Source organism: Loxodonta africana, chromosome 18 (genome assembly GCF_030014295.1).
Source record: "Loxodonta africana isolate mLoxAfr1 chromosome 18, mLoxAfr1.hap2, whole genome shotgun sequence".
In the NCBI taxonomy this organism is placed as follows: domain Eukaryota; kingdom Metazoa; phylum Chordata; class Mammalia; order Proboscidea; family Elephantidae; genus Loxodonta; species Loxodonta africana.
Genome location: NC_087359.1, coordinates 10,624,314 through 10,649,951, shown reverse-complemented (window position 1 = coordinate 10,649,951; position 25,638 = coordinate 10,624,314). Strand labels below are relative to the sequence as shown.

At 53.6% G+C, this 25,638-nt stretch overlaps 1 protein-coding gene across 3 annotated transcripts in view; it reads left to right on the top strand.

The window, feature by feature from the left end:
* TBCD (tubulin folding cofactor D) overlaps positions 1-25,638 on the top strand; it is a 175,074-nt gene that overhangs the window by 81,345 nt on the left and 68,091 nt on the right. For all 3 annotated transcript variants that reach the window (XM_064270429.1, XM_064270430.1, XM_023556745.2), the window contains one exon: positions 13,125-13,281. In XM_064270429.1, coding sequence (XP_064126499.1) covers positions 13,125-13,281 — 157 coding nt within the window. The remainder of the gene's footprint in view (positions 1-13,124; positions 13,282-25,638) is intronic.

The following is a 25,638-nucleotide window of genomic DNA, read 5'->3' as shown; positions in this document are numbered from 1 at the left end:
CTAGACCCACCTGTCATAGCAGTGACCCTACTGCGGAGATCACTTACCGTAGGCTTGTCAGGGCCAGTTAATAATGACACCCGGAGGCAGGGTCTGGAGTGAGAGGAGTTCTTGAGGGGCCTGTGGCTTTTGGGTGACTGTGCTGAGCTTTAGAGCCCCACATGGCCACTGTCTCAGGGCCACAGCAGCCTGGGCATAGTGGCTGGAGAGCCGCGCCCTGAGTCAGTGGTAGAACTGGTCCCTGACTTCCTGTTTAGGCTTTTAATTCTCTGAATGCTTGTTTTTGCTTCTTTCAAGTTGTTCCACTTAGGCCACTCTGTCATTAGCTGTGGGCGTCGTGTGTGTGCCTGGGGCCGTGTTGGTGGGGGTGAGGCGGGAGTGGCCGGGCTGGCTGCTTTCCTTTCTCTTTGTGGCCTTGGCGACAGCAGAGGGATGTTGCTGGCCGGCCTTGTCCCCGTGGTGCTGCTGGCTGACAACATTGAGGGGGTAGTGGCCACTGTGTGTCTCATAAAACGAGGACCATGCAGGGATCACGAGACATTGATTCCTTGGGATTTCAAGGTGTTCAGTTCACAAAGAGCTGTTCCTTAGACTGTCAGTGAGAAATCATTTTAGCACAAAATATGAACTCGGGGGCCTCACTGAAGCTCGCAGCCCAGTCTGACAGCAGAGCTGGGGTAACTTGGTGGAGTGATGTGGACCACTGTGGTGGTTCCGTGTGCCCCATGCCTGTGGAACCCGTGTGCACTGGGGATGTCTTTTGTGGGATTCAGCCCACACTCCTCGTGGGAGTCGCCTGTGTAACCCACGTGCACTGGGGATGTCTTTTGTGGGGTTCAGCCCACACTCCTCGTGGGAGTCGCATTCCTGTCTCCGTTACCTTGTTTGGGATGATGCCCACCATGCGGTGCTGTGAGCCCCAGGTCCTCCTCTCAGTGCTCTGGTGTGCCTGTGCATGGCAGGTAGGCTGCAGGGACATGGACCTGACACCATGTGGGGGTTCAGAATCTTGCCCCCTGGGGTGTTAGTGACACCGGGGGAGGGCACACTCCTAGGAGCTGCATGTCAGCCTTTGTGCAGCAGACATCCACTGCCCTTGGAGCTGGTGAAGTTCAGGAGGCGGTGGCTGTCTGGGGCCAGTGCAGTGGTTGGTGGCGTTGCTCCAGGCGCTGCTGGCCGGCCTGTTGCCAGTATGACAGGGTGACAGCCACTCATGATGGACATGCTGCCTGAGTAGCCGAGTCAGCAGAAGGGCTTGGTGCACTCGTCAGTTGCATCTATAGGGACACGCAGGGTCAGGGGCTGCCTGCCCAGCCCTGCTCCAGCTCTGTGCTGGGGCTGGGCTTTGTTGTTACCGTGATGCTGGAAGTTCCTCTGCCTAGCATACCAAGTGGAGAGCACCCAGGGCCTGACAAGTGCAGGGAATGCCATCGCTGAGCAGTGTCTGCTTCCCCACACGTGCAGCAAGGCCGTAGGGAGAGTGGGCGTGATGAACCCCAAATCGAAGACATGGCCCTCGGGGTGAGGCGTGATGAACTCTGAATCAGAGATGTGGCCCGGGGGTACAGGGTATGATGAGCCCCAAATTGAAGATGTGGCCCTGGGGACAGGCGCCCTGGGAGCTACGTCGATGTCTGTGTGTAGGGAGAGCAGGGCACAATGACCCTGAGACATGGCCCTTGGGGAGTGGTGATGATGAACCCCAATTGAAGACATGGCCCTAGAAGGCAGGGCACAATGAACCCTGAGACATGGCCCTTGGGGAGTGGGGGTGATGAACCCCAATTGAGGACATGGCCCTGGGGAGCAGAGCACAATGAACCCCTCGGGGAGTGGGGGTGATAAACTGCAATTGAAGACATGGCCCTGAGGGGTAGGGCACATTGAACCCAGTATCAGAGATGTGGCCCTAGGAGAGTGGAGTGTGATGAACCCTGAGACGTGGCCTGGGGGTGGGGCGTGATGAACCCTGAATCTGAGACATGGCCCTGGGTGTGGGTGCCCTGGCAGCCACGCTGATGCCTGTGTTGGCTGGTAAAGAGTTGTTGCTGCGAGTGTTGGGGAGGGTTCATGAAAACTCCTCAGGAAGGTGCAGGGAGCGCCACAGACCCCGCCCAGCTGGTGGCAGGACCCCGCCCAGAACCTGCCAGCACCCGGGAGCAATCCCCGAGCTGGGGAACTCTGCCAGCAGTCCCCAGTCTGAGGGGTCCTCGGTCGGCACAGCGTGCCTAGAAGGCCGCCGAACGAGTCTCCGTCTCTGTAGGCCATGTGGCCGCTGCTGAGTTGGTTTCCCAGCTGCCCTCCTGGGCCCCCGCCTCATGGTTCCCCCTGTAGAGACATGGGAGGGCAGGTGGTCGCCACCCAAGTTTACTGGGAACAAGTTGTGAAGGTGCTGCAGCTTCGTGAACTCACACAGAGTTGGTAAGTTTCTTTCTGAGGGCGTGGGGGTCCTGATGCTCATGCCCTGCTGAGTGTCACCCTTGTTCTGCATGCCTGGATACCACTCTCAGAGCCAGTGAAGGCCTGCCAGCTGTTTTTGTTAACATTGACAGTGTTACAGTTTGTTTTAGGAAGGAGTGATTTTAGTGGAGAATGTTTAAGATGATTAAAAGGGTGACCTTTTTTGAAGGCCGAGTCTCTTTCTTTCGTCGTGTGGCGAGAGTGTACTTGTTTCCATCCTGGTAGGTCTGTCCGTCTTTATGTATCCATCCTGGTAGGTCTGTCCGTCTTTATATATCCATCCTGGTAGGTCTGTCCGTCTTTATATATCCATCCTGGTAGGTCTGTCCGTCTTTATATAAAGCGGGTTGCGTCACCTCTGCTTGCAGCACCCGGAGCCTGTCGGGAGGGGCGTGGACCGGGAAGCAGCTCTCTGGTGGCCGTGTGGGAGGTCCTGGCAGAGGTCCTTCCTCCTGGAGACCCCCTTGCTAGGGGACGGAGCCCCGGGGAAGGGGCCTCATACGCCTGTGCAGTTTGGAGAAACGCTGATGTTATGAGGCTAAGATAAGGGTTATGAGGAGTGTTTGAACGTATAGGCTTCAGTGTGGAGAAAATCAAGGGAGTACATGGGTAGAAGGTTGTATTTTCAACTCGAGGATTATTTCTAAGCAGGTCATGGGACGTTAGTGCTGTTTCTGGTTTAACGTGGTAGGTGGATGGCCAGCCAACTCTCCTCTGCTCAGCAGCAGTTCTCCAGCAGGGAGTTAGCCTGACTGCTGTGGACATGCTGTGCAGCAGTGGGTGGGCTCACAGCTGTGGTGGAAGACCCTAACCATCTGGGTGCCTTGAAAAATCCCAGGTGCCCCTAATGGGGCCCCTCACTCAGCAGGTGGGCAGGCTGTCGTGGGCGCATCCTTAGAGGTCTGGGGATGGACGTGTTGAGTCTCCTCTGCTGTCCTGAGGTGGGGTCAGGAGTTATCTGGATGTAAAACAGCCTCTGTCCTCTCAGAGGCCAATGAATGTGGCTCACCTGAGCTGCGAAGGGTCTTTTCTGCGTGGGTACAGAGCGCGGGCTCGGCTCATCTGGCTGAGGGTGGCAGGTGATCCAGGGAGGGAGGCTCAGGTACTCTTAGGTTGTTACATAAAACCTGGAGAAGCTGAAGCACTGTAGATGCTAGTATAGGTTAGAGGAGGTGAGTGGTGTCTGCTGCCCTTCAGTTACAAAGAGGGGTGCGGAAGATGCCACTCTGGCTCAGTGTTAGGGAGTGTCTCCAAGAGGAATGGCTGAAAGAAGAGTTGCAGAGGTGTGTGTTCTTGGAGAGAGAATGGAGAGAATTCATGCCAAAGACCTTTGCACCTGTGTACAAGGCTTGCCAGATGCTGTGGGGCAGCTGTAAGTGGGGACTAGGGGGTCCTGAGAGGGTTCTGGGGAAGGCTCCTGGGGAGTCCTGAGGGAGCCCTGGGGGAGTCCTGAGGGTGGTACTAGGGGGTCTTGGGTGGGTTCTGGGGAAGGCTCCTGGGGGAACCCTGGGGGCCCCTCTGGGGGATCAGTGGTCAAGAGGGAGGGCTTTGGCCCCAGAACCCCCCTGCAGCTCGGGCTTAGATGGCTGCTGCCACTTGTCTAAAGGTGATCTCCCAGCAAAAGCTCTCAGCCTTGTGAACGTGGATAGTCTCAGGTTTGAGAGCAGATTTAGAAAGAACAGGAGGTACTTACTGCCCCCCAAAGTGGATGGTGAAGGGCAGGCATGCAGGAGAGGCCCAGCGTCATGGCTGACCCGGTGCCTGCAGATGGCAGGGGGCACGTCTGACCAGGTGTGGTGATGACGGAGTCGCCAGCCACAGCGTCTTCAGGATTCAACCTGAGAAACCCCTCAGGACAGCTTCTGCACGTGCCTGGTGCTGAGAAGCCTCAGTGAGTCTGTCCTTGGTTTTCATCGCAGGACAACCCTGCCACGCCACTGCTGTCTGCTCTTTGTGTTTGTGGCCTCCGGTCCTCTCAGGCAGGAGGGAACGGGAGTAGCTTTGTGACTTTAGAGTCAACTGCTCTTCAAGGTTCCTTGGAAGGTGTCTCACTTATTGAGAAGCAGGTGCATCCATGGAACACAAACCCCTGTGTCAACAGGGTGTTTCTCCACAGCACCACTGTCTGAGCACCTGGAACACGTGGCCCTCCCTATTTCCAGACTGTCACAGCAGATTGATTCCCATGCTCACGTTGAGTATATGGCCCTCTGTGTGCCCAGCTGTCACAGTGGACTCATTCCTGTGCTTACGTCGAGTGTGTGGCCCGCCGCATTCCCAGACACAGTGAACTCATTCCCATGCTCACATCAAGCACATGGACCTCTGTGTGCCCACCTGTCACAGTGGACTCATTCCTGCGCTCACGTGGAGCATGTAGTCCTCTGTGTGCCCACCTGTCACGGTGGACTCATTCCTGCGCTCACGTGGAGCATATGGTCCTCTGTGTGCCCACGTGTCACGGTGGACTCATTCCTGCACTCACGTGGAGCATATGGTCCTCTGTGTGCCCACCTGTCACGGTGGACTCATTCCTGTGCTCACGTGGAACCTGTGGCCCTCCTTGTGCCCGCCTGTCACAGTGGACTCATTCCTGCGCTCACGGGGAGTATGTGGTCCTCTGTGTGCTCACCTGTCACGGTGGACTCATTCCTGCTCTCACGTGGAGCATATGGTCCTCTGTGTGCCCACCTGTCACGGTGGACCCATTCCTGTGCTCACGTGGGACCTGTGGCCCTCCGTGTGCCCACGTGTCACAGTGAACTCATTCCTGTGCTCATGTGGAGCACGTGGCCCTCTGCATGCCCGACTGTCACAGTGGACTCATTTCTGTGCTCATGTGGAGCACGTGGCCCTCCATGTGTCTGTCATGGTGGACTTATTCCTGTGCTCACATGAAGCACGTGGCCCTCTGTGTGCCTGACTGCCACAGTGGACTCATTCCTGTGCTCATGTGGAGCACGTGACCCTCCGCATGTCTGACTGTCACGGTGGACTCATTCCTGTGCTCATGTGGAGCATTTGGCCCTCCGCGTGTCTGACTGTCGTGGTGGACTTGTTCCTGTGCTCACGTGAAGCACTTGGCCCTCTGTGTGCCTGACTGTCACAGTGGACTCATTCCTGTGCTCGCGTGGAGCACGTGGCCCTCCACGTGTCTGACTGTCACAGTGGACTCGTTCCTGTGCTCACATGGAGCATGTGGCCCTCTGTGTGCCCGACTGTCACAGTGGATTCACTGCACGTGCTAACCCAGTAACAGGTGGAACCCGAGCACAGATTGTAGAGTGGCGTGTACCGTGTCCGTGTTGGCTACCTGCCAGAGCGCAATGGGCAGATGGCCTCCTTGGCTCTCCATGACGGAGCCCCACTCATGGGTTCCCCTCTGACCAATGTAGACTCACCCAAATGACGGTTTCCCGGCCACGGGGTGGGGACGGTGTTCTGTGGAGTCATTGTCCTGGGAACCGTGGCTGGTTCTCCAGCATCTCCACACAGAGGAGAGCCATCTCTTTACTTACCTGCACGGTGGCTGGGGGGCCGTGGCCTCTCCATGTCTCAGCTGAGCTCTGAGCAGTTGGGCTGCTGTGTGAGGACACGTGGTATTGCTGTCCTGGTGGCCAGACCAGCTCCTGGGCGCAGTGCCGGCTCTGCCTGTGTGGCAACCTCTCACAGATCTGAGCATTGCTCAGGGTCCAGCCCCTCATGTGAGGAGGGCCATCCTCCCTGCGGCTGGGTGGCTGAGGTTACCTGTTGGCAGAGCCACGTTTTCCTTCTGGAAGCAGTATCTCTCTGTTGGTCTCGCATTGGTGGACCCAGCTCTGCGGTGCCTCTTCCTGCTGCTCGTGGAAGGCTGGGCTGCCTGTGGGGTGAGCATTGTACCCTCAAGAACCCTACAGTCCCAAATGCCTGAAGCCAGGGGTCTGCTTATTGTTCAGATCAGTATAACTCATTACTTATCAGAAGGTGTCACTGTGTGCGTTTGCATGACGATTTGTAGGGACCTGTGATACCTGCCTCTGCCCAGAGCTCCTGACCTTTCCACCCTCTGGAATTGTGTGGACCCTGGAGAGCTGGGACTCTGGCAGCTGGGACCCTGGGAGCTGGAACCCTGAGAACTGTGGCCCTGAGAGCTGGGACCCTGAGAGCTGGCACGGCTGCGGCTTCTCCCCTAGAAGTGGAATTTCCCCAGGGAGTGGGCGCTGAACAAATGGTGTCCACAGGGAAGAGTGTTCAGTGACGCTGGTCTCCTGCTGCCAAGAGGAAGTCCTCTGGGCCTCTTGGGCCGGCACACATCTGCAGTGTGTAATTGGAACCTTGAGCAAGGGTTTTGTTCAAAGCTGTGGAGCAGCTTCCTTATTTTTAAACCTGATGAATCTGGAAGGAGTTGTTAAGTTTTGAATTTTTTCCTCTGGTTATGAATTTTCTTAAAGTTTAGGGCAAAAGTTGGTTTCCGTCCCTCACCCTCCCTACCCAGACTTTTGTTGTTCAGGGGGGCCGCATGCATCTGTCCTCTGGAGCCAGCCCTCGTGTCCTTGGATTGCTGGATTTCAGGGCTGGGAGCCCTGGGGGTGGGGGGCATGGCCCCCTTACAAGTGCAGGGCAGGCTGCCTACCACTGCCAGGCCCCGCTTCTCACTTCAGGGCCCAACCTGAGCACCTGCTCTTCTGATATCTGGTTGAAGAAAATGGTCACCTCACTTGCTGCCCACCTGAGCCGCTTCACTCTGCAGCCAGGTAGCTCCCAGACTGCCGGAGAGCTTGCTTCCTGCTCCATCGGTGACATGCTCTGCTGGTGACTTCCTGGTCTGGCAGTGACTGTGACACCAGGCTGTGCTGCCAGGCCTGGTGCTCGATGCAGGTCTGATAGAGGTGCTGGCAGGGGATCTGAGTGGTGTGGGGGTGGGTGGGAGGCAGAGGCTGCCAGGGACACTCATGCTGTGGGCCAGAGGGAAGACCTGGGTGCTGCCTCTCAGCTGCACCTGCCCACATAGGCCTTGGCCCCTGCTACTCCGACAGGGCAAGAATTGAGGGCCGCCCAAGTGCACAGCATGGGGCATGCGTGGGCTTTGGGTCGGAAGTCAAGCAGGCCCCCGAAACCGAACCCTTGCCTACCAGTCTTTTGTCTTGCAGCCCCCGTCCCAGGGCAGCCCACCCAGCGGAGGGGACACAGCCTCTTGTGTTCTTGCCTGTGGCAGCCTGGTCCTGATGGGGAGTCCTGTGAGCTGCTGAGCGCCCGGCCTTGGGCTCCATGGTCACAAGGGGAAGACTGACAAGCACTGGTTTAAGACCCTGCATCTCACACACACCATACGGATGTGTTGGGGACCCACCTGCCTGGGAGGGCGGGCTGCGGTGGTTGGGAAAACAGCTCTGTGAGCAGAAATAAACGTGAAAGGCTGTTGGGATGCTAGGTATCGTGGGACTGTGAGCTTGGAGAGCAGAGGGCCAGAGTTTGGCATGAGATGTTTGGTTGAGCCGGAGGCAGCGTTTGTTAAAGGCATCCCCGTGACTGTGTGCACCGTGTCCCAATCTTGGAGTGGCTGTGGGTTCTGTGCAACCCTTCCTCCCCTCAGGTGATGCCTTCCATTCCAGCCTCAAAGGCACAAGGCTTATGAAGGCCCAGGCCCCTCCACAGTCACACGGGGTCCTACTTGGCAGGAAGGGGCATCCCCAGGAGTGAACCATGCACACATGCTCTAGGGCAGAGCGATGCAGGCCCTTGGAGGAGGCCAAGAGTAGGTTTCCAGCCATGACAGTGCCACCCGACTGCTTCACCCCGCCCTGCAGTAGAAGATGGGCCAGACTGACCAGCGGACCAGTGGTCAGACATGCTGACACAGAAATGCCAGTAAAGATATGACGAAGTCTGCACTTGACGCATGTGATCACGCAATACATAGTTCAGGGACATGTGTCTGTCAGCCTCTCCTCCAGGGACGTGTGTCTGTCCACCTCTCCTCCAGGGACGTGTGTCTGTCCACCTCTGCTCCGGGGACGTGTGTCTGTCCACCTCTCCTCTAGGGACGTGTGTCTGACCACTTCTCCTCCAGGGGTGTTTGTCTGTCTACCTCTGCTCAAGGGATGTGTGTCTGTCCACCTCTCCTCTAGGGACGTGTGTCTGACCACTTCTCCTCCAGGGACGTGTATCTGTCCACCTCTCCTCCAGGCACGTGTGTCTGTCCACCTCTCCTCCAGGGACGTGTGTCTGCCCACTTCTCCAGGGATGTTTGTCCGCTTCTCCAGGCACGTGTGTCGGTCTACTTTCCTACTGACTGGCCAGTTAAAGTGGTGCTATAGAAACCATCTTGTATTCACTTGGGAACAGTAACCTGAACCCTACAACCCCAGGATCAGGTTCTGAGGGTGATGGGCAGGCACCCCCACCACCTTGGTGACCATGGGCCCAGGATGGGGGGCGGTGAGCTGACTGTATGAGGATACTGAGTCCATGTGGAGGTGGCTGTGGCTGCAGCTGGGAATGAGCCATGTTGGGGCTGGAAGGTGGTTGAATTTGTGTGTAGGTGGCTGTGGCCATGGGCTGCGGGGGGGAGGGGGGCAAGTTGCCCTGGGGGGGTCCTGGCTCTCTAAGAGGTGGTTTCTGAGTGTGGGCGCTGGATGCAGAGCACCCTGAAGGAGATGTTCGGAGCGCTGACCACTGTCATTCCTAGTTGTTTTTTTTTAAATTAATTTTGTCCAGCGGACCGATAAATTAGGACTCTACAACCTGCATCCAGATTCCCCTCCGGCTATAGAATTGCTGAGTGGGCTCCCCTGGGCTGCAGCGCTAACATGCAGACTTGGGGAGCCAGCTCACCATGCTACTGTGTTTACACCATGCTTTCCTCATCAAGGAGCCATAGCCCATTAGTGCTGACATCCTTTCGGTCACGAATGGGTTCCCATTAGCACAGAAAGTGAACGTGAGCCACACAATGAAACTAGAGTGATTCTGGGTAAAGCATCATAGCTTTGGCTTAGTTCAGGCTGAGATGGTCATATGCAAGTCGCTCATCACATCTCCTTTATCTGCAGCAGTGGCGTGGCGCCTCTCATCGACATAGCATTTACACACACTATTCATGACGCCAAACGCAGGCTTCATTTTTAGAGGGTGGAGGTGGATACAGACCAATTGTGGCTGATCCTCCTTCAGATCAGTAAAGCTTGTTTTCTGTCTGCTGGCTGGTGGGAGCAGATGCTAGTCAGCTGCAGGGCCTTCTACTCAGGATGTGATGTGCCCGGAGGCACAGGAGTTACTGGGGCTCTAGTCTGTTGTGTATTGGCTCCCAGGGTGTGTGGGAGTTATTAAGGGCTCTAGTCCATTGCAGAAACGGCTCCCAGGATGTCCGGGCATTATTGGGGGCTCTAGTCGAACACAGGAAACGCTGGCAGCGTAGTGGTTAAGTGCTACAGCTGCTAACCAAAAGGTTGGCAGTCCAAATCTACCAGGCGCTCCTTGGAAACTCGATGGGGCAGTTCTACTCTGTCCTATAGGGTCACAATGAGTCGGAATTGACTCGAAGGCAGTGGGTTTTTTTGGGTTTAGTCCATCACAGAGACAGCTCCCAGGGTGTGCGGGAATGATCTGGGGCTCTAGTCCATTGCAGAAATGGCTCCCAGGGTGTCTGGGAGTTACTGGGGACTCTGGTTGCAGAGTTGGCTGCGAAGCACTGTGCGGTCTGTGACGCGGAGGCGCGGTAGCTCTGTAGGAACTCCTGTGGCACCCTCTCTGTCCTGAGGTCCATGCTGACCAGGCCAGGGGGTGGGCGGCAGGTCTGGGAGAGAAGGACGCTGCACAGAATGTTGCTCTTAGAGGTCTGGCATAGCTGCGTGACTGAAGCCCAAGAGGGCAGAGGAGCGTTTCTGAGCAGAGTCCTCAATATACACACAGCAGTGCCAAGAGGAGCTCCACAGGGGTCCCCATCACACATGCATAGGTAGGCTGGGGTCCCCAATGTGTGCAGAGTGGGGCCGGGGGGTTCCATGTTGGGTCCCCATCATGCCCGTGGAGTGGGGCTAGGGGCCACTGTGGGTGACCTCGGGTCTACAGCAAGGAGGCCGAGCCAGGCCATTGCTTCCTTAGGCCGTTTGTGTTGGGGCCCCTGGCCCTGGTGTGTGCATGTCCTGGGAGGAAGGGGATGCAGTTGATATTGTGATGCTTTGAGCTTTTCATCTTAAATTTATTGTATGTAGCTTTAGGTAAATTTATAAATAAGTGTTTTATAATTTTTTAAAGGTAATCACTGTATGTATATAAAAGAAACTGTATAGAACCAAACCATCTTTTTGTTTGCTGTCTACATAGAATCAGAAATACTTAGACGCTGAGGGCAGTTTTGCGTGGTGCTCGTGGCCCACCACTTCCTGCACCTTTTTGCTTAGACCATTTCTAGGTGCATTTTCCTGCAAGTAGATTTCTGTGACAACAATTTTACATGCAGATAGTCGGTTTCTTATACCCATCCTGGCGCAGAGCTGTTCCCGACTGTGCAGATCCCCGTGCAGTTGTTTCATGGCACAGGAGGGCGCGGAGCACACTGGTGCCGTACAGAGGGCAGTGGCTCACCAGGCCCAAGCTACCTGCTATGAACCCTTGTCAGAGACTTTTGAAATCAGTGTTTGGTCAGTTTCTAAAATTAATTAAATTTCCTTAAACACTTTATTCATAAATGTAATATGTTTTAATTTTACATAATTTTCATGTCGCCAATAAGCAAAACCTTCTCAAGCACTTGAAATGCATGAATCTAATAAACTGATACCACAAAAATTTTAGTTCTTTAAACTCTCCAATACTCTCCCCATAAAAAACCAACCAAACCCATTGCCGTTGAGTTAATTCTGACTCATAGCGACCCTATAGGACAGAGTAGAACTGCCCCATAGGGCTTTCAAGGAGCGCCTGGTGGATTCGAACTGCCAACCTTTTGGTTAGCAACCTTAGCTCTTAACCACTAGGGCACCAAGGTTTCCTTACTCTTACTGTGTTTCTTAAAATTCTCTCTTCTATAAAAAGGGCGTGGCGGCAGCACCAGACCTCCTCGTGGAACTTCACAAGGGGCAGGAGAGGCATTATCAGCATCGACAGCCCAAGGCTGAGTCCTCTGAGGCAGAGGTCAGACATGCCTCTGCTCTCAAACCTTTTTACCAATTCTGACACTAGCCATCCCTCCCACAGCACTCTACTTCTCTGCTGGGTCCAGTATATTTGTTGCAGTGGCCACACAGAACTCACAGACCATATGCACTGTTATGGAGTTTATCGGAGAAGTAACAGGTTACAATTCAGGATCAGGAAGAACTCAGGGTACAATTCTTTGATCAGGACAGCCTCTTCTCAGCCGTGTCCGCAGGCCATCCTCTTTCTGGCCCTCAGCCTCTCGGCTCCTGCTCTGCTCAGGAAAGCGTTACAAAGCTCTTTAGCTCTGCCAATAAGTGCCTGGAGTCGTCCCACTCCACCACTAAGCCTTGGCCCAAAGGTGCTCAGCTCTATCCCTCCATGGATCGGCCCACCCAGTGTAACTGCCTTGCTCTGTGGGCTGGGAAGCCCACTGCACCATCTCGCGCTGGTCTCCTGGTTCTGCTGCCACCGATTCTCTACTGCTCCTTCTTGCTGTCTCGCGCCGTCCCTGGTGTTACAGCTCTCTCTTTGTGTCCTGGGTCTAGGAGATTCTCGGCGCAGGGACCCCGGGTGCAAAGGATATGCCCCACTCTACTCTCTTCTTCCTTTCTGCCTCTGGGATGGCTTATTTTAAGCCTAGAGGCATGGAAAACTGACCAGTCCCTAGTTAGATTTTCCATATACCCTATTTGCACGGTCACACCCCCACAGGGTTCCGTGAACCTTATTTGTATTATTAGTAAGCTGTCCAATCTCTCTGGTGGGCCATAAGCACCTTATTTGCACAATTCTACCCAGTCATTTTGTGGAAGTTACAAGACCATGGCTAGAAGGACCATATTAAGTAATTCACGGCACTACATCTTTACATCAAAAATTACACGTCCAATAGTAAATTAGTCAATTATACATTTTCAGATGGAGCCAGAAGATATAATCTGTGATATACTTGAACTTCCCAATTGACCTTAACTATTAACAGATAATAAAATACGCATAGGTTGTTCCCAATGTTAATACAGAGTGACCGTGGGTTTGAAGCACTCTTCCTCTGAATTTCCAATTCTGAAACCTCCCAGGGTTAGCAGACCCCCACGCAGGGCAGAATGAGGACGTTCTACCGGTGTGCCCCTCACAAGGTGTCTCCAGGAGCTGGCCTCTTCTGGGCATAAGACACTTTTGCCTAATTTGTAGGCTGCTCTGTAGTGCCTGCACTAACCTTGTTAAATGTGGAGCTTCCTTTCTTCCTGCTGGGTAGGAGATTGCATTTCTCTCAGTCTCTTCAACAAACTCCTTTATCTGAATTTTGGGTACCATGTTTTCTTTTTTTTACCTTTTCACCAGATTTGAGCTGATAGACTTCTGTTTTCCTTCAGGTGTTTTTTTTGTGCAGGGTGACAGCTTCTACAGCGACTAGGACGGCCTGTGGCGGGGATGTGCGTGTCACGTGGCAGACGCAGATAAAGCCATGCTTGTGACACGCACATCCTGTACCTGCACAGCCCCAGGCCTGCGTCCTCACACCCTCTCTCTCTTGTATCCAGTTGTTGCCGTGATCCGGAGAGCACTGACCTATGACGAGAAGCGGGGTGCCTGCAGTGTGGGTGCCAACGTCAGGGACGCCGCCTGCTACGTGTGCTGGGCCTTCGCGCGCGCCTACGAGCCGACAGAGCTGCGGCCCTTCGTGGCCGAAATCTCCAGGTAAGGCTGTGATGTCGGGCCCCACGGGTACGCCCGTGTCCTCCTCCTGGGACTGGTTGCCCTGATGGTGTGTGCACAAGGAGCAGTCAGCGTGTCCTTCCCTACAGCTGTTCCCAAGAACAGTTACTTGTCCTTTGAAAGGATCATCTGTCACAAGGAAGTTCCCTCTTCACGGGTAACCAGTTCAAACCAGCAGTGTCTGGGAGGGACTTGGAGCCTTAGGTGGGTGTGTGTCAGCTGACTTTCATAAAGGTGATGGGCGGTGACTTGGGATAGTGTGGAAACATGGGGTGGACGGATCAGGTGTGTTGTGGTGAGAGTGAATCTGAAAGTTCCCCCACATGGCCTTTGGCCTGGATGCCTCCTCCCTCTGCCACTTTAGGGGTATTTGCTTCTGCTGCAGAGCCTGACTGTGGCCTTAACTTCTGGTTCCCGGGGGCCAGCATGTTTAATAACAATGGTAGTTGCCAGCACACTTCGTTTTTGGAAGGCTTGGGAATGTAAGTGACCCTCCAGAGCCACTCTGGGAGTTGGGAACTACCTGGCCCCACCTGCAGGTGGGGCTGGGGCCTGCGCCGGGGTGGCCCCTTCACCTGTGCTGGGGTGTAGCTGGACGCTGCAAGGCTGCCTGGGCCCTGGGAACATCATATGTGTCCCTGGGACAGTAAATTCTTAAGTTAATTTTTAAAGATTTTTAAAAATTATTTTTATTGTGATAAAAATATATATAACAAAAATTTGTCTCTTCAGCATTTTTAACATGTATAATTCAGTGGCATTAGTTATGTTCACTGTCTTATGCAACCATTACCACTGTCCGTTTCCAGATTTTTTATTACCCTTGACAGGAAGGGGTTCAGTGCCCCCTAAGCAGTGACTCCCCTACCACCCTGGTAACCACTAATGAACTTTGGTGTCTATACATTTGTCTCTTCTAGATGGTTCATGTAAGTGTGATTGTACAATATTTGTCCTTCCCTGTCTGACTTATTTTGCTTAGCACCATGTTACCGGGGTTCCTCCATGTGGTAGCACGTGTCAGGACTTCATTTCTCTCTGCGGTTGAGCAGTACTCTATTGTATGGATGGACCACATTCTGTTTTAGTTTTTGTGCACTGATTGGATGCTCTGCTTTTGGATTGAGGTGAATGGTTTTAATGACAGGGATGAGGTGTCCATTTCTTGTGCTTTCCCCGGGAGCCGGGGGTGGAGGCACTGAGTGAGTGACTCAGCTGGAGGTGGGGGCCACAGGTGTATGAACCCTCTCAAGTGAATCATCACGGGCTTTAATAAAAAAAGCCGTGACTACCTTTTCTGGGAAAGTGAACGAGGAAAGTTGGTTTTGAAATTATGCTACAGCCCTATAAGCTCCTTCCCTCCCACAGCTCTTCAGGAGGCGGCCACCAGGCTCTCACATGGGGCCAAGTGCAGCCACCTGCTCCCCTCTGCCCTGGGCAGTGTGTGCGGCCACCCAGTGGCAGCTCAGGGCCCTCGGTGATGCCAGGGTGGCATGGTGCACACGTGGTTCTCTAGGTGGTGAACAGCATGTCTGGCCTTGGGCAGTTTGGGCTTGGAGGACTTGGGCTGGGAGCGCGTCTGGGGCAGTTAGTGGATCCATGGAAGCTGTATCTCTCCATCACAGTGAAGATCGTGCTGAAGGAGATAAGGCACTTCGAGGAAGTTGTAAAGATGTCTGTCTGCTCTTTGTCCTGTCGCAATGGTGAGGGAAGAGGAGGGGCCTGCGGGCGCAGTGGTAGGAGATGCTGTGGATAAGGGGTCACTGACCCTGCCCTCAGCAGCTACTCTGGCCGCAGGCGCCGGCATTTCCAGCACACAGTGCTGGCTGGAGGGGAGGGCTGTGTCGGAGCTCATCATGCCCCCTGCCACGCGGCTACTTGTCCTTGTCGTTGCTGTGTGGCGCCAGATGTTCTGTGTCAGTTTACAGCAGCCTCGGGGAAGGGCTTCCTGCCGCTTCTTGTCCCGTTCCCAACTTTCCGGAAGCTGATTGTGTAGCCAGGAAAAGAAAGCAGCAGTGTTGTCCTGAGACTGACTTCAGATGGAGCTGCACAGCTGACCTCGGAGCCGGCAGTGCTGTCAGGGTTCCGGCTTCTCTGGGCCAGCGACGAGAATGCTCTTCTAGCATCCTGCAGGCACGGGCCCTGAGCCCGACAGCCCCAGGAAGAACCCCCCCGACGGCCCCAGGAGCAGTCCGTCCTCAGCCACCCACCGTGAAGCAGAGGGGCTCTTGATTCAGTCATATGGCTGCTGGGGCCGGATCTGGCTCCTGCCTTGGTCATCGGTATTTCAGAGTGAAAATAACCCCGAGGAACTACTTTTCAGCCTCCTATTTTGTTTAGGAGCTGTAAGTTTTACAGGGGCCTGGGCCTCTTCTTTCCTTTGTACTTTGCAGCGTGGCCTGAGGTGGGGCTGAGGCCAAGGATGGCAGAGGATCGACCAGGGGGTGGCAGGTTCCAGGGCCTTCAGTTACACGGGCCTGGGGCACCTCTGGCTGCTGCTTAGCTCCTACATATTTCTGCTGAAAGCTGCCCAACACGTTGTAGACTGAGCATGGTGTGTGCCTGAAGAGAGGACGTCAGCAGAGCCGTCTCGACCACAGGGGTCCCCAGCTTTGTTTTTGGCCAGTGAGATAAGTCACACGACAAAACACGCCAGGCCCAGGGCTGCCCCCACAGTGGACCTCTTTCAGCCACAAGCACATAGTTTCTGTGCTTTTTAACTTCGGAACTTAAGCCTCACGACTGCTGTCTCAGCAGTGATTTTGATAAAGTGGAAGAAACTGCTGCTGTGTGCTGGGCCTGGCTCAGCGTGGCCTGGCTTGGAGGCCTTATGGCCACTGTGCTTGTGTTTGAAGGCTGCGTGACCTCACAGTGAGCTGTTTGTGTGAACAGCAAGCAGTGTTGGAGGCACCTTTGTGCTTCGAGTTCAGCTCCTTCTCGGTGTGTGTACAATAGTGTGAGTGGGTTTAGCTTCCACCTGTGCTGAAGGAATGTGGGACGTTTGCTCTGCTTGGCAGGCCCTCTGGCATTCGGAAAAGTGGGCAGACCGCACTGATGGAGCCAGGCCTGCCCAGTGCCTCTACCACTCAACTGAAAAGTCCCCACTAGGGTACATCTTTGGAGCACACTTGTCAGTGAAGGGGCTTTGAGAGAGTGGGCTGTGGCGTTGTGAGTGGTGTGGTGGATGAGGCTCCGCAGGGCCCACTAGGGGTGGTGGGCAGACTTTGCAGCTCTGCTTTGGCGCAAGGGCAGCCCAGGCTGGCATGGTCTGTGGGGACGGGTGACCGTGAGGACGTGCTGGTCTGAGCAGGGTGTGCACAAACTCACTGCATGAGGATAGCAGCAGCATGTCCTCAGGACTTCAGGGAGGACTCAGGTCTGTGGACAGCTGGCCCAGACTGCACAGGAGGACGTCAGGGGAGCGTCCACAGCACTTACTGGACAGCTGGCCCAGACTGTGCAGGAGGACAGTTACTGGGTGCTGGGTCCGGGGAACGTCCACAGCACTCACTGGACAGCTGGCCCAGACTGCGCAGGAGGACATCAGGGGAGCGTCCACAGCACTCGCTGGACAGCTGGCCCAGGTTGTGCAGGAGGATGTCGGGAGCGTCTGCAGCACTCACCTGGCAGCTGGCCCAGACTGTGCAGGAGGATGGTTACTGTGTGCTAGGTCAGGGGAGCGTCCATTGCACTCATTGGACAGCTGGCTCAGAGTTCGCAGGAGGACCGTTACTGTGCACTGGGTCAGGGGAGCGTCCGCAGCACTTGCTGGGCCTGAGCCGGGGATCTCAGTGCAGGGAGGTGGAAGGCCTTGACCTCCCGAGTGTGAACGCATGTCACGCTCCACCAGGTGCTGCCCTCACACACGCCCACTCTGCCTTCTTCCCAACTGGTAGTAAGGTGGCCAGCGCCAGTTGCCTGGGGTGTTTGTGTCTACAGCAGCCCCCTTTACCTGTGGCCTGGCCCACAATTCCTTTCAGTCCAGTCGGGCATATTCGCAGGGTTTTGCTCCACCCTTCCTGTCCATCCAGACTCCTGGCATTCCAGTGGGGGTGGAGAGGGCGGGGCAGGTGAGTCACCCAGCCAGGTCGGCCAGGTCAGCAAGAGGATGCTGCAGGGGAGCCTCCTGCCCCAGGAGCACTGCGCCCGAGTATCGGTCAGGGTGTGCCCCTCGATCTGCTTCCCTTGGCCCATAATAAATGACCGCACTTTAATTGTCAGCTTTTAAGCCCATTAATTCTGTCAAATGATAAAATCTTGGTATCTTTAACTGCTTTCACAAACTCTCTAGTGTACCCCACAGAAGTTGACAAGTGAGATCCAAATGCAGCCCTCTCCATGAAGTAGAAACTTATGATAAAAAGCCAGGGAGGTAGAAGGGGGTATGGGAAGGGCGCCACTCAGGGGCAGGAGGGGAGAGTGCGGCGGGGGGTGGGGGGCTCATGCACCAGAGACACCTCAGAGGTGCCTGTGACCCCTGACTAGCCAGTGTCTGAGGGGTGCTCTCCAGGTGTGGTCGCTCACTTTCTAGTTGGCTCCTAATTTTCTGCTGAAGAAACCTGAACTGAATAGCCCCCTCTCACCTCACCATGAAGTGGGAATGCTCACTACTTGGTAAATACGGAAGGAGCTGCTGAGGTGACTGTATTCATGTTCTGAGTTAGTGCTGGCCCTGTGCTCAGAGAGATGACGGCTGAAATCGCGGTTTTATGGAGGAACTGCGTAGAGTTGAGGAGGACTAAAGGTGGTGCTGAGGCTGTGCAGCACGGCCTGCATTACCTAGAGACCCCTCCCTGCATTACCTTGAGACCCCTCGGCGGAGCAGAGGCTGAGCTGCCGGCAGGGAAAGGACGAGCTTCCTCTAGCCACCGTGGTGGTCACCGCCTTCCGTCAGTTTCTTCACCTGAAACTATTTTGTAACCGAGGTCGTGTTGACGTCAGCACAAGCAGGGGCGGTGGCCCTGGCACGGCCCTTTGTGCTCTCCGTGGGTGGGCGGGCAGGCGCAGTGGGCACCCCAGGCAGTGCAGCAAAGCGGCCAGGGACAGGTGCTCAGACCCCTCCCTTGAGGGCAAGATTGTCCTGCAGAATCAGGACACAGCCGGTGCCGCTCAGAGCCATGTCCTGCTCTCACCGTAGCATTTCTGATGGCACGGCTCCCACCAGCAGAGAGCTGGTTCTCGCCCAGGAAGAGTGCAGGGATGGTTAGTGGGTGGAGCGTGCAGGCTGGACCAGAGTCCCTGTCCAGCCCCCAGCTCGGCACGGACATGGCACCATTGTGCTCACTGGAGTGGTCTCTGAATTTTATGGTTTAGGGAGTGAAGACAGCCGCAGGCAGGGCTTACCTTTTACTTGAAAGAAATGATTTGCAACTTTCAGAAAACAGTGATAATAGATTACTAGTGTGATCTTTTTAAAATTGTTGACTTGGAAACTACAGGATCACTATTACTTAAGGTAAAAATGGTGTATGTTGCTTTTTATTGCTGTAAAATATGAGCCAGGAAGAATGGAGTTGGGTGTGAGGTCTGCTCTGTGCTGTACCTGCTAAAATCAGGTGCCGTGGGCGTGGCAAGTCCCAGCGTGTGCTCCCTTGACTTGGGCAGAAAGAGGATCTCGTTCTGTTTGACGCAGCCCTTTCCCTCTGTGAGGAAATAGTGGTGAGTATCGCACAAACCTCCCCAGCGAAAGCAGACAGGTGCAGGCACCTGGAACACGTCTTGGCGCGTGTAGATGTTGCCCCGACCGCTGGCTTGCGGCCTCGCTGCTCCCGCTCCCGAGCAGCAAAGAAAGTACCTGGCTCACACATGACTCAGCTTTCTAAGCAGAATTTCAAAAGCACAGACCAGACCTTAGCATGCCCCGTGGGAGTAGGTGTGCTAGGAAAGCGCGTTCATATATTTACCCAGTATCATCAAACCTGTTTGTGTTTGAAACACACTAGTATTTCTGGATAAGCCAGTTTTGTTCTGAAAGTGTGAAATTAGAGCACCTTTTCTTTATTTAGTCCAAATCAAAACCTGTTTTAATAAAACACGCTTTATTTAAAACCCTGTTGTGTCCATAGGTGTGTACACAGTTGATTCATTAAAAAATAAAACAAGAACATGTTAACTTAAAATTCTGCAGTGGTCGAAAGCTGTGTTTTTCAGGTGGCCTTGTTATACTTGTCTACTTTCAGTGAAGTTTGTCTACATGTGGATAAAGCAGCAAGTGTTCTAAGACATTCACTTGGGAACCCAGAAGTGCCTGGATTCAGGCTGGTGAGACCCCATGGTCCCTGTCATGGCCGGGCCTAGGCCGAGCCTCTGAGAAGCTGTAGGGGCCGTAACTGGGCCCTGCAGTCACAGTGCGTTATGGCCGCAGCATGCGTGCAGGTCTCACCCTCCTTCGTCACACCGATGACGATGTTCATTGTGAAACAGAAAAAAAGGGAGCAAGCCACCTGCGGTCTCACTGCCCAGAGATGCCACTGTCCCCCTTTACTGTCTCTGTACCCCATCCCCCATCCCCCATCCCTTCATCGGCCGTCCTTCTCCCCTGTCCCCCTGTCCCCATCCCCCGTCCCTGTCTTCCATCCCTGCCTCCCCACCTCCCATTCCCCATCCATCGTTCCATCCCACTTATGTCTACCAAGCTGCCCCGAGATGGACCTTTTGGGGCTTCTGTGGCACACCGTCTGTTCAGAGTTGTAGCTGCATGGCCATTAAGCTTGACCGAAGTGAAGGTGCCATTCCTCCCACAGCACCCCTTGTAGGACAAGTGCTGTTGGGACACACATGCTGTCTGGAGGATGGCACAGGACTGGCCCTGGTGGCCGCAGGGATTGGGTCGTGGTGGCTGGAGGCTGCCATCCAGTGAGGGGCAGAACATCTATCAGATAGAGGTGCTGCGTCTGGGCGATCCTCAGCCCTATGAAGTCACGTGCTTCCTGTCTGTGGAGGGTGCTCTGTTGAGCAGTCTCCAGCTCTGTGTGGTCACATGTGTTCCCATCTCTGGAGGATGCTCTGTTAGGTGCTCTGTTGGGCGGTTCCCAGCCCTGTGAGGTCATGCGCTCCCCATCTATGGTGGGTGTTTCCTTGGGCAGTCCCCAACTCTCTGTGGTCACACGTGCTCCTCATCTGTGGAGGGTCCTCCGTCGGGCAGTTCCCAGCCCTGTGTGGTCATGCGTGCTCCCCATCTGTGGAGGGTGCTCCGTCGAGTGGTCCTCAGCCCTGTGAGGTCACATGCTCCCTGTTTGTGGAGGGTGCTCTGTCAGGCAGTCCCCAGCCCCGTGTGGTCACGCATGCTCCCCATCTGTGGAGGGTGCTCTGTCAGGCAGTCCCCAGCCCTGTGTGGTCACGCATGCTCCCCATCTGTGGAGGGTGCTCTGTCAGGTGGTCCCCAGCCCTGTGTGATCATGCGTGCTCTCTGTCTGGCTGCCTCAGAAGAGAGTCGTTGATGAGAGAGTTGACATTGACTGATGACTTAAAAGCAACCTTAAAGGGGTGTTTGGCTAGTCTACAGGATGACAGTGATTTTAAATTCCACCTTTGTATTTGTTCTAGTTTCTCCTCTTTAAACAAGTCTTCCCAAATTTAAAAGTAGTGGTTTAGGATGAATAAATTGGCTGGAATTGTTAAAAATTCAGTGTAAGATGTGAGCTTTCTATTTTATCAGCTGGAGCTGAGAGTCAATAAATATAGAAGTCAGCATTTCCCTTATATCAGATGCTAAAGGAAAGCAGTAATTCTTGGTTAATATCATTTCCCAGTTGGAAACCCTGGTAGCATAGTGGTTAAGAGTTTGGCTGCTAACCAAAAGGTCGGCAGTTCGAATGTACCAGGCACCCCTTGGAAACCCTATGGGACAGTTCTATTCTGTCCTATAGGGTTGCTGTGAGTCGAAATTGACTAGATGGAAATGGGTTTGGGTTTTTTTTTTAATCATTTCCCAGAACATGTATGATTTTATGAAATGATGTTTTTATTAACATGTGAATATAAAACTTAAATTTGTGTTAATTCTGAGAATATGTTTAGAATAAAATACTAAATATATTTTTTTAAGAACAGTAGTTATCTAATGAAGGAGCCCTGGTGGCGCAGTGGTTAAGCGCTTTGCTCTACACTGAAAGGTCGGTGGTTTGAACCTACCAGCTGCTGTGCGAGAGAAAGACCTGGTGATCTGCTCCCGTAAAAATTCGAGGCCAGAAAACCCTATGGGCAGTTCTGTTCTGCCACATGGAATCACCGTGAATCGGAATCCACTCAACAGCACCTCACAATAACAGTTACCTAATTTTTATTTATTGAAAGATTGTATTAACATATGTCTTGATTAGTTCAGTGATTTCCAAGATTTAATAAAAGCCATCCATGAGGTATTTAAACTAGAAGCAGTTAACCTTAAAGTGTCCCTGCAGAAGTGAGATGAATTTCCTTCAGTTTTAAACCAGTATTTGTTTCTCGTCTTGGCTACGGTTCATAATAAAATAAAGCATTTAGAGAAGAAAAGGGAATAATTTTCTGTCGATAGAGTTCTGTCGAAATTGCTTTCAGTTTCAAGTCGTAAAAGGAGTGTATACAAAGAATTTCAGAAACTAGTACTGGATATTTGAAGATCTTCAGATATTTAGTTGCTTTTCAAAAAAGGCATTTAATTTTGAACCAATTTTAGACTTGAAGAGAAATCATAGGAAGAGTTCCCACGTACCCTTTTCCCAGCTTCATCTGGCGTTAACTTCTCATGTCACTGTGGTACAGTTATCGAAACTAAGACGGGAAGGGTGGTACAATCCTATTACCCGAGCTGCAGCTTTGACTTGGATTTCCCCACTGCTTTCACTGTTGCCTTTCTTTTGCCTAGGACCCCACCCAGAACCCTACCCAGACTCCTGTTCAGGACCCCACCGAGGGCCCCCCCCAAGCCTCCCCCCAGGACCCCCATTCAGAACCCTGCTAGGAACCCCACCCAGGACCCTGCCCAAGGCCCCATCCGGGACCCTGTCTGGATCCCCTCCTTGGGCCCCCATGCTAGTCGTTTTGTCTCCTGGTTCCCTCACATTTCCTCAGTCACTCTTGTCTTTCATTACCTGGGTACCTTTTTAAAAAATAACAGATTTATTGAGATTTAATTCATTTATCGTTGAATCCTCTTTTAAAGTTTGAAGATTTTAGTATGTTCACAGGTTGTGCAGCCATCACCACTGTCAAATTCCGAACATTGGCGTCACCCCAGGAAGAAACCCTGCACCCATCCCCACTCCAGCCCTGGCAGCACTCCGATCTGCTTCTGTCCCTGTATTTTAACCCCAACACTTTGAGAGTCCTGGCCAGGTGTTAGTAGATGTCCCTCAGTTCAGGTTTGTCTGCTGATGTTTAGATTGGGGTTATGCACAGTTGGGAAGGAGACACGAGGTTAGACCTTCTTGGGGGGTCCCCAGGGACCTCGAATGGTGACAGGACTTGTCACTGGTAAGGTCCCCTCAGCCACTGGGTTAAGGTTGTGTCTGCCAGGTGTCTTCACGGTGAAGTTCGTATTTCTTCCTTCTTTAAACACGGAGCCCATGCAGCTGTCCTGTTTCTCCTTAAAGTCTCGCCCACTGACGTCTGCCTCATTGGTGGGTGTGGTGTGGCAGTCGAGCCTGTGGTGGCCTGATGGCGATTTTGTGTTTTCCTCCCTCACCTGTGTTTGTCCTGAGGGACTCTTGTTCCTCTCCCCTTTTTATTTGTTTATATCAGTTTGAGCTCATAGTTATCTATCTTACTTTTAGGGCTGTGATACAATATTGTTATTTGTTCTGTTGCTCAGATTGTCTGGCTTTGGCCATTGGGAGCTCTTTCAGGTTGGCTCTTGTGCCCTCTCCGTATGACTCCTTTCTTCCTGTTCCTCTAGTACTTTTTAACTTTCTGGCATCCCAAGATGCTCCAGGTTGATCTTGGATTTTCCTGCTCCAGGCTGGACTCAACCATTGCTAAGAAGTTTTGGTTCCGTTTATTAGAGAATGGTATTTAGAACCCAACATATGGGTGCTGGGTGTGCTCATCGATACTGGGGCATCATTGCTTCTAGGCCCCCTCATTTTTTTAAACCAACTCAGGTGTGGCTTGCACACACATGTATGCATGCACATGGGCACACACAAACGCACACACTCACACATACATACCTGCTCACACACACGTGCACATAAAGCATGCACACATGGCACATGCTCACATACTCATGCACATACATACTCACACACACATCTACGTATACGCAGAACTGTATGTTCCTGGATTTCTCTTAAGTGTATATGTATTTTGAAAATCCCTGTGTCCATACGGACACCTGCAAGCCCGATCCAGCACCCCAGGTTCTTCTCCCTACCCCCATTGCTTATTTGTAACATCTCTATCGGACAGTAGGTTTAGAATGGCTAACCCACACCCCCCTGAGAGGCAGATCTGCTGACTAGAGTGAGCGCGCATTTCTTCTCAGAGCCTGTTTGGCTCCTTTCTTCCCCACGGTCCTCTCCGTGGCCTCACTCGCCACAGCGACCTTCCTTCCGGGGCTCCCCCACATGCGCACCAAGGGTTTCTTTCAACTATGTGTACAGTAAAACTCACTCTTGTCCTGTGCACTTCTGTGGGTTCCCCCAAACTCGCTGAGCTGTGCCCTGTGACTACAGTACCAAACAGCATAGTCATTTCACTCCAGGGTCCCACACCGCCCCAACCCCTTATCGCCTGTGGGTTTGCCATTTCTAGAGTGTCGTGTAAATGGAGACGTACGATATGTAGACTAGGTTCTGCTTTCTTCTAAGCAGATGCATTGAAGATTCATCCATGTTTTGCATGAGTCAGTGGTTCATTCCAGTGGGGGTCCAAATGTTGCTTGCTTTGTCTAATGTGCCTGGTAGTCTTTTTTTTTTTTTTTCCATTTGGACATAGTTTCCACATTTAATGGAAAATAGAGCGAGGCTAGGCTTTGTGTCAGAATCCTCCCCAGTTTATGGGTGCCTCCTCTGGGCTGCACTGCCCTGCCTTGGCCAGGACTAGATGTCTCTTGGCAGACCCCATGTCTTCCCCAGGGAGTAGACAGGTGGTGGAGAGGCCAGCACACGCAGCCTGTGGAGACACAGCACCATCCACTGGGCAGTGGACGGGCAGTGGAAGGGCACTGCTCGGTGATGCTGCCTGTGGGGACTGCTAACCTGCTTTCGAGGTGAACTCTTGTGTCTGAAATGCTGTTTTTCTTAACCATTTTCTCTGTAGGGTGGTATGAGATACAGACTCTTGAGTTCTGCTTCAAAGTACACTCCTTCCCTACCAACTCTTGTGTTCTGTTGCTCCTAAAGCAGTGCAGGGTCCAGTGGGCACTCTCTGATTTATTAACAGCAGCTAAATCTGATAACTTTGTTAAGACAGAGATTTAAGTAAAGCCAAGAGTGCCGTGAGCCTGGGTGGCATCACTCTCTCTGAGGTTGTCACGGCCTGGCTATGGGGTGTCACCTCAGTCTCCTGATAGTGTTTACATGACAGGTAATAGCTGTTTTCCACACTTGGCAGCACATTTTTGAGGTAATTACCTGTTGTGAGTATCTGGGATTACCGACTGCCACAGAGATGCAGGGACCTCTACCACAGGGTGAGTGCCTGGGGGACATCAGGTCCCTGTGACCCCGCAGCCAGTGTGTGGTTCTGCTTGTGGGGGGCATTTGCCCAAACCACACAGCACGGCCTTCCAGCACTGGGTGAGGGTTCCGGCCTCAGTGCCTTAGACCCGTGCGGTCACCTGCTCACTGAATGCTTCATTCTTGTCTGCCTGACATCCATGTCTGTGCTCTGCGTTTTGTGGTTGCCTCACCCCAGCAGGCCAAGCGTGTCCTTCCCCCGAGGTTGCCGCCTCCCTGTGATATCGTGGCCCTCACAGTGGCACCAACAGTGGGGCCACTTTCACATCCCTCAGGGGCCTGATGCCTGGAGGGGATAATGCCTCTGGGGGCCACTCTCACATCCTTCGGGGGCCTGATGCCTAGGAAGGCTCTACGCCTGGTAGGGGGGGATTGACTCTTGAGGGGATTGACGCCTGGAGGGACAGGGCACATGGGGGACCTGACACCTGGGGTGGTGACGCCTAGGGTGGAGACCAGTACCTGGGGGATCAACGCCTGTGGGGATCAACACCTGTGGGGATCAATTCCTTGGCGGGGGGCATGGGGAGGGGGTTGACGTCTCAGGGGGCCTGACACCGGGGGAGGGGGGAGGATCGATGCCTCAGAGGGCCCAGTACCTGGGGGAGTTGACTCCTCAGAGGGCTTGATGCTTGGGAGGGATCGATGCCTCAGGAGGCCTGACACCTGGAGGGGATCAGCA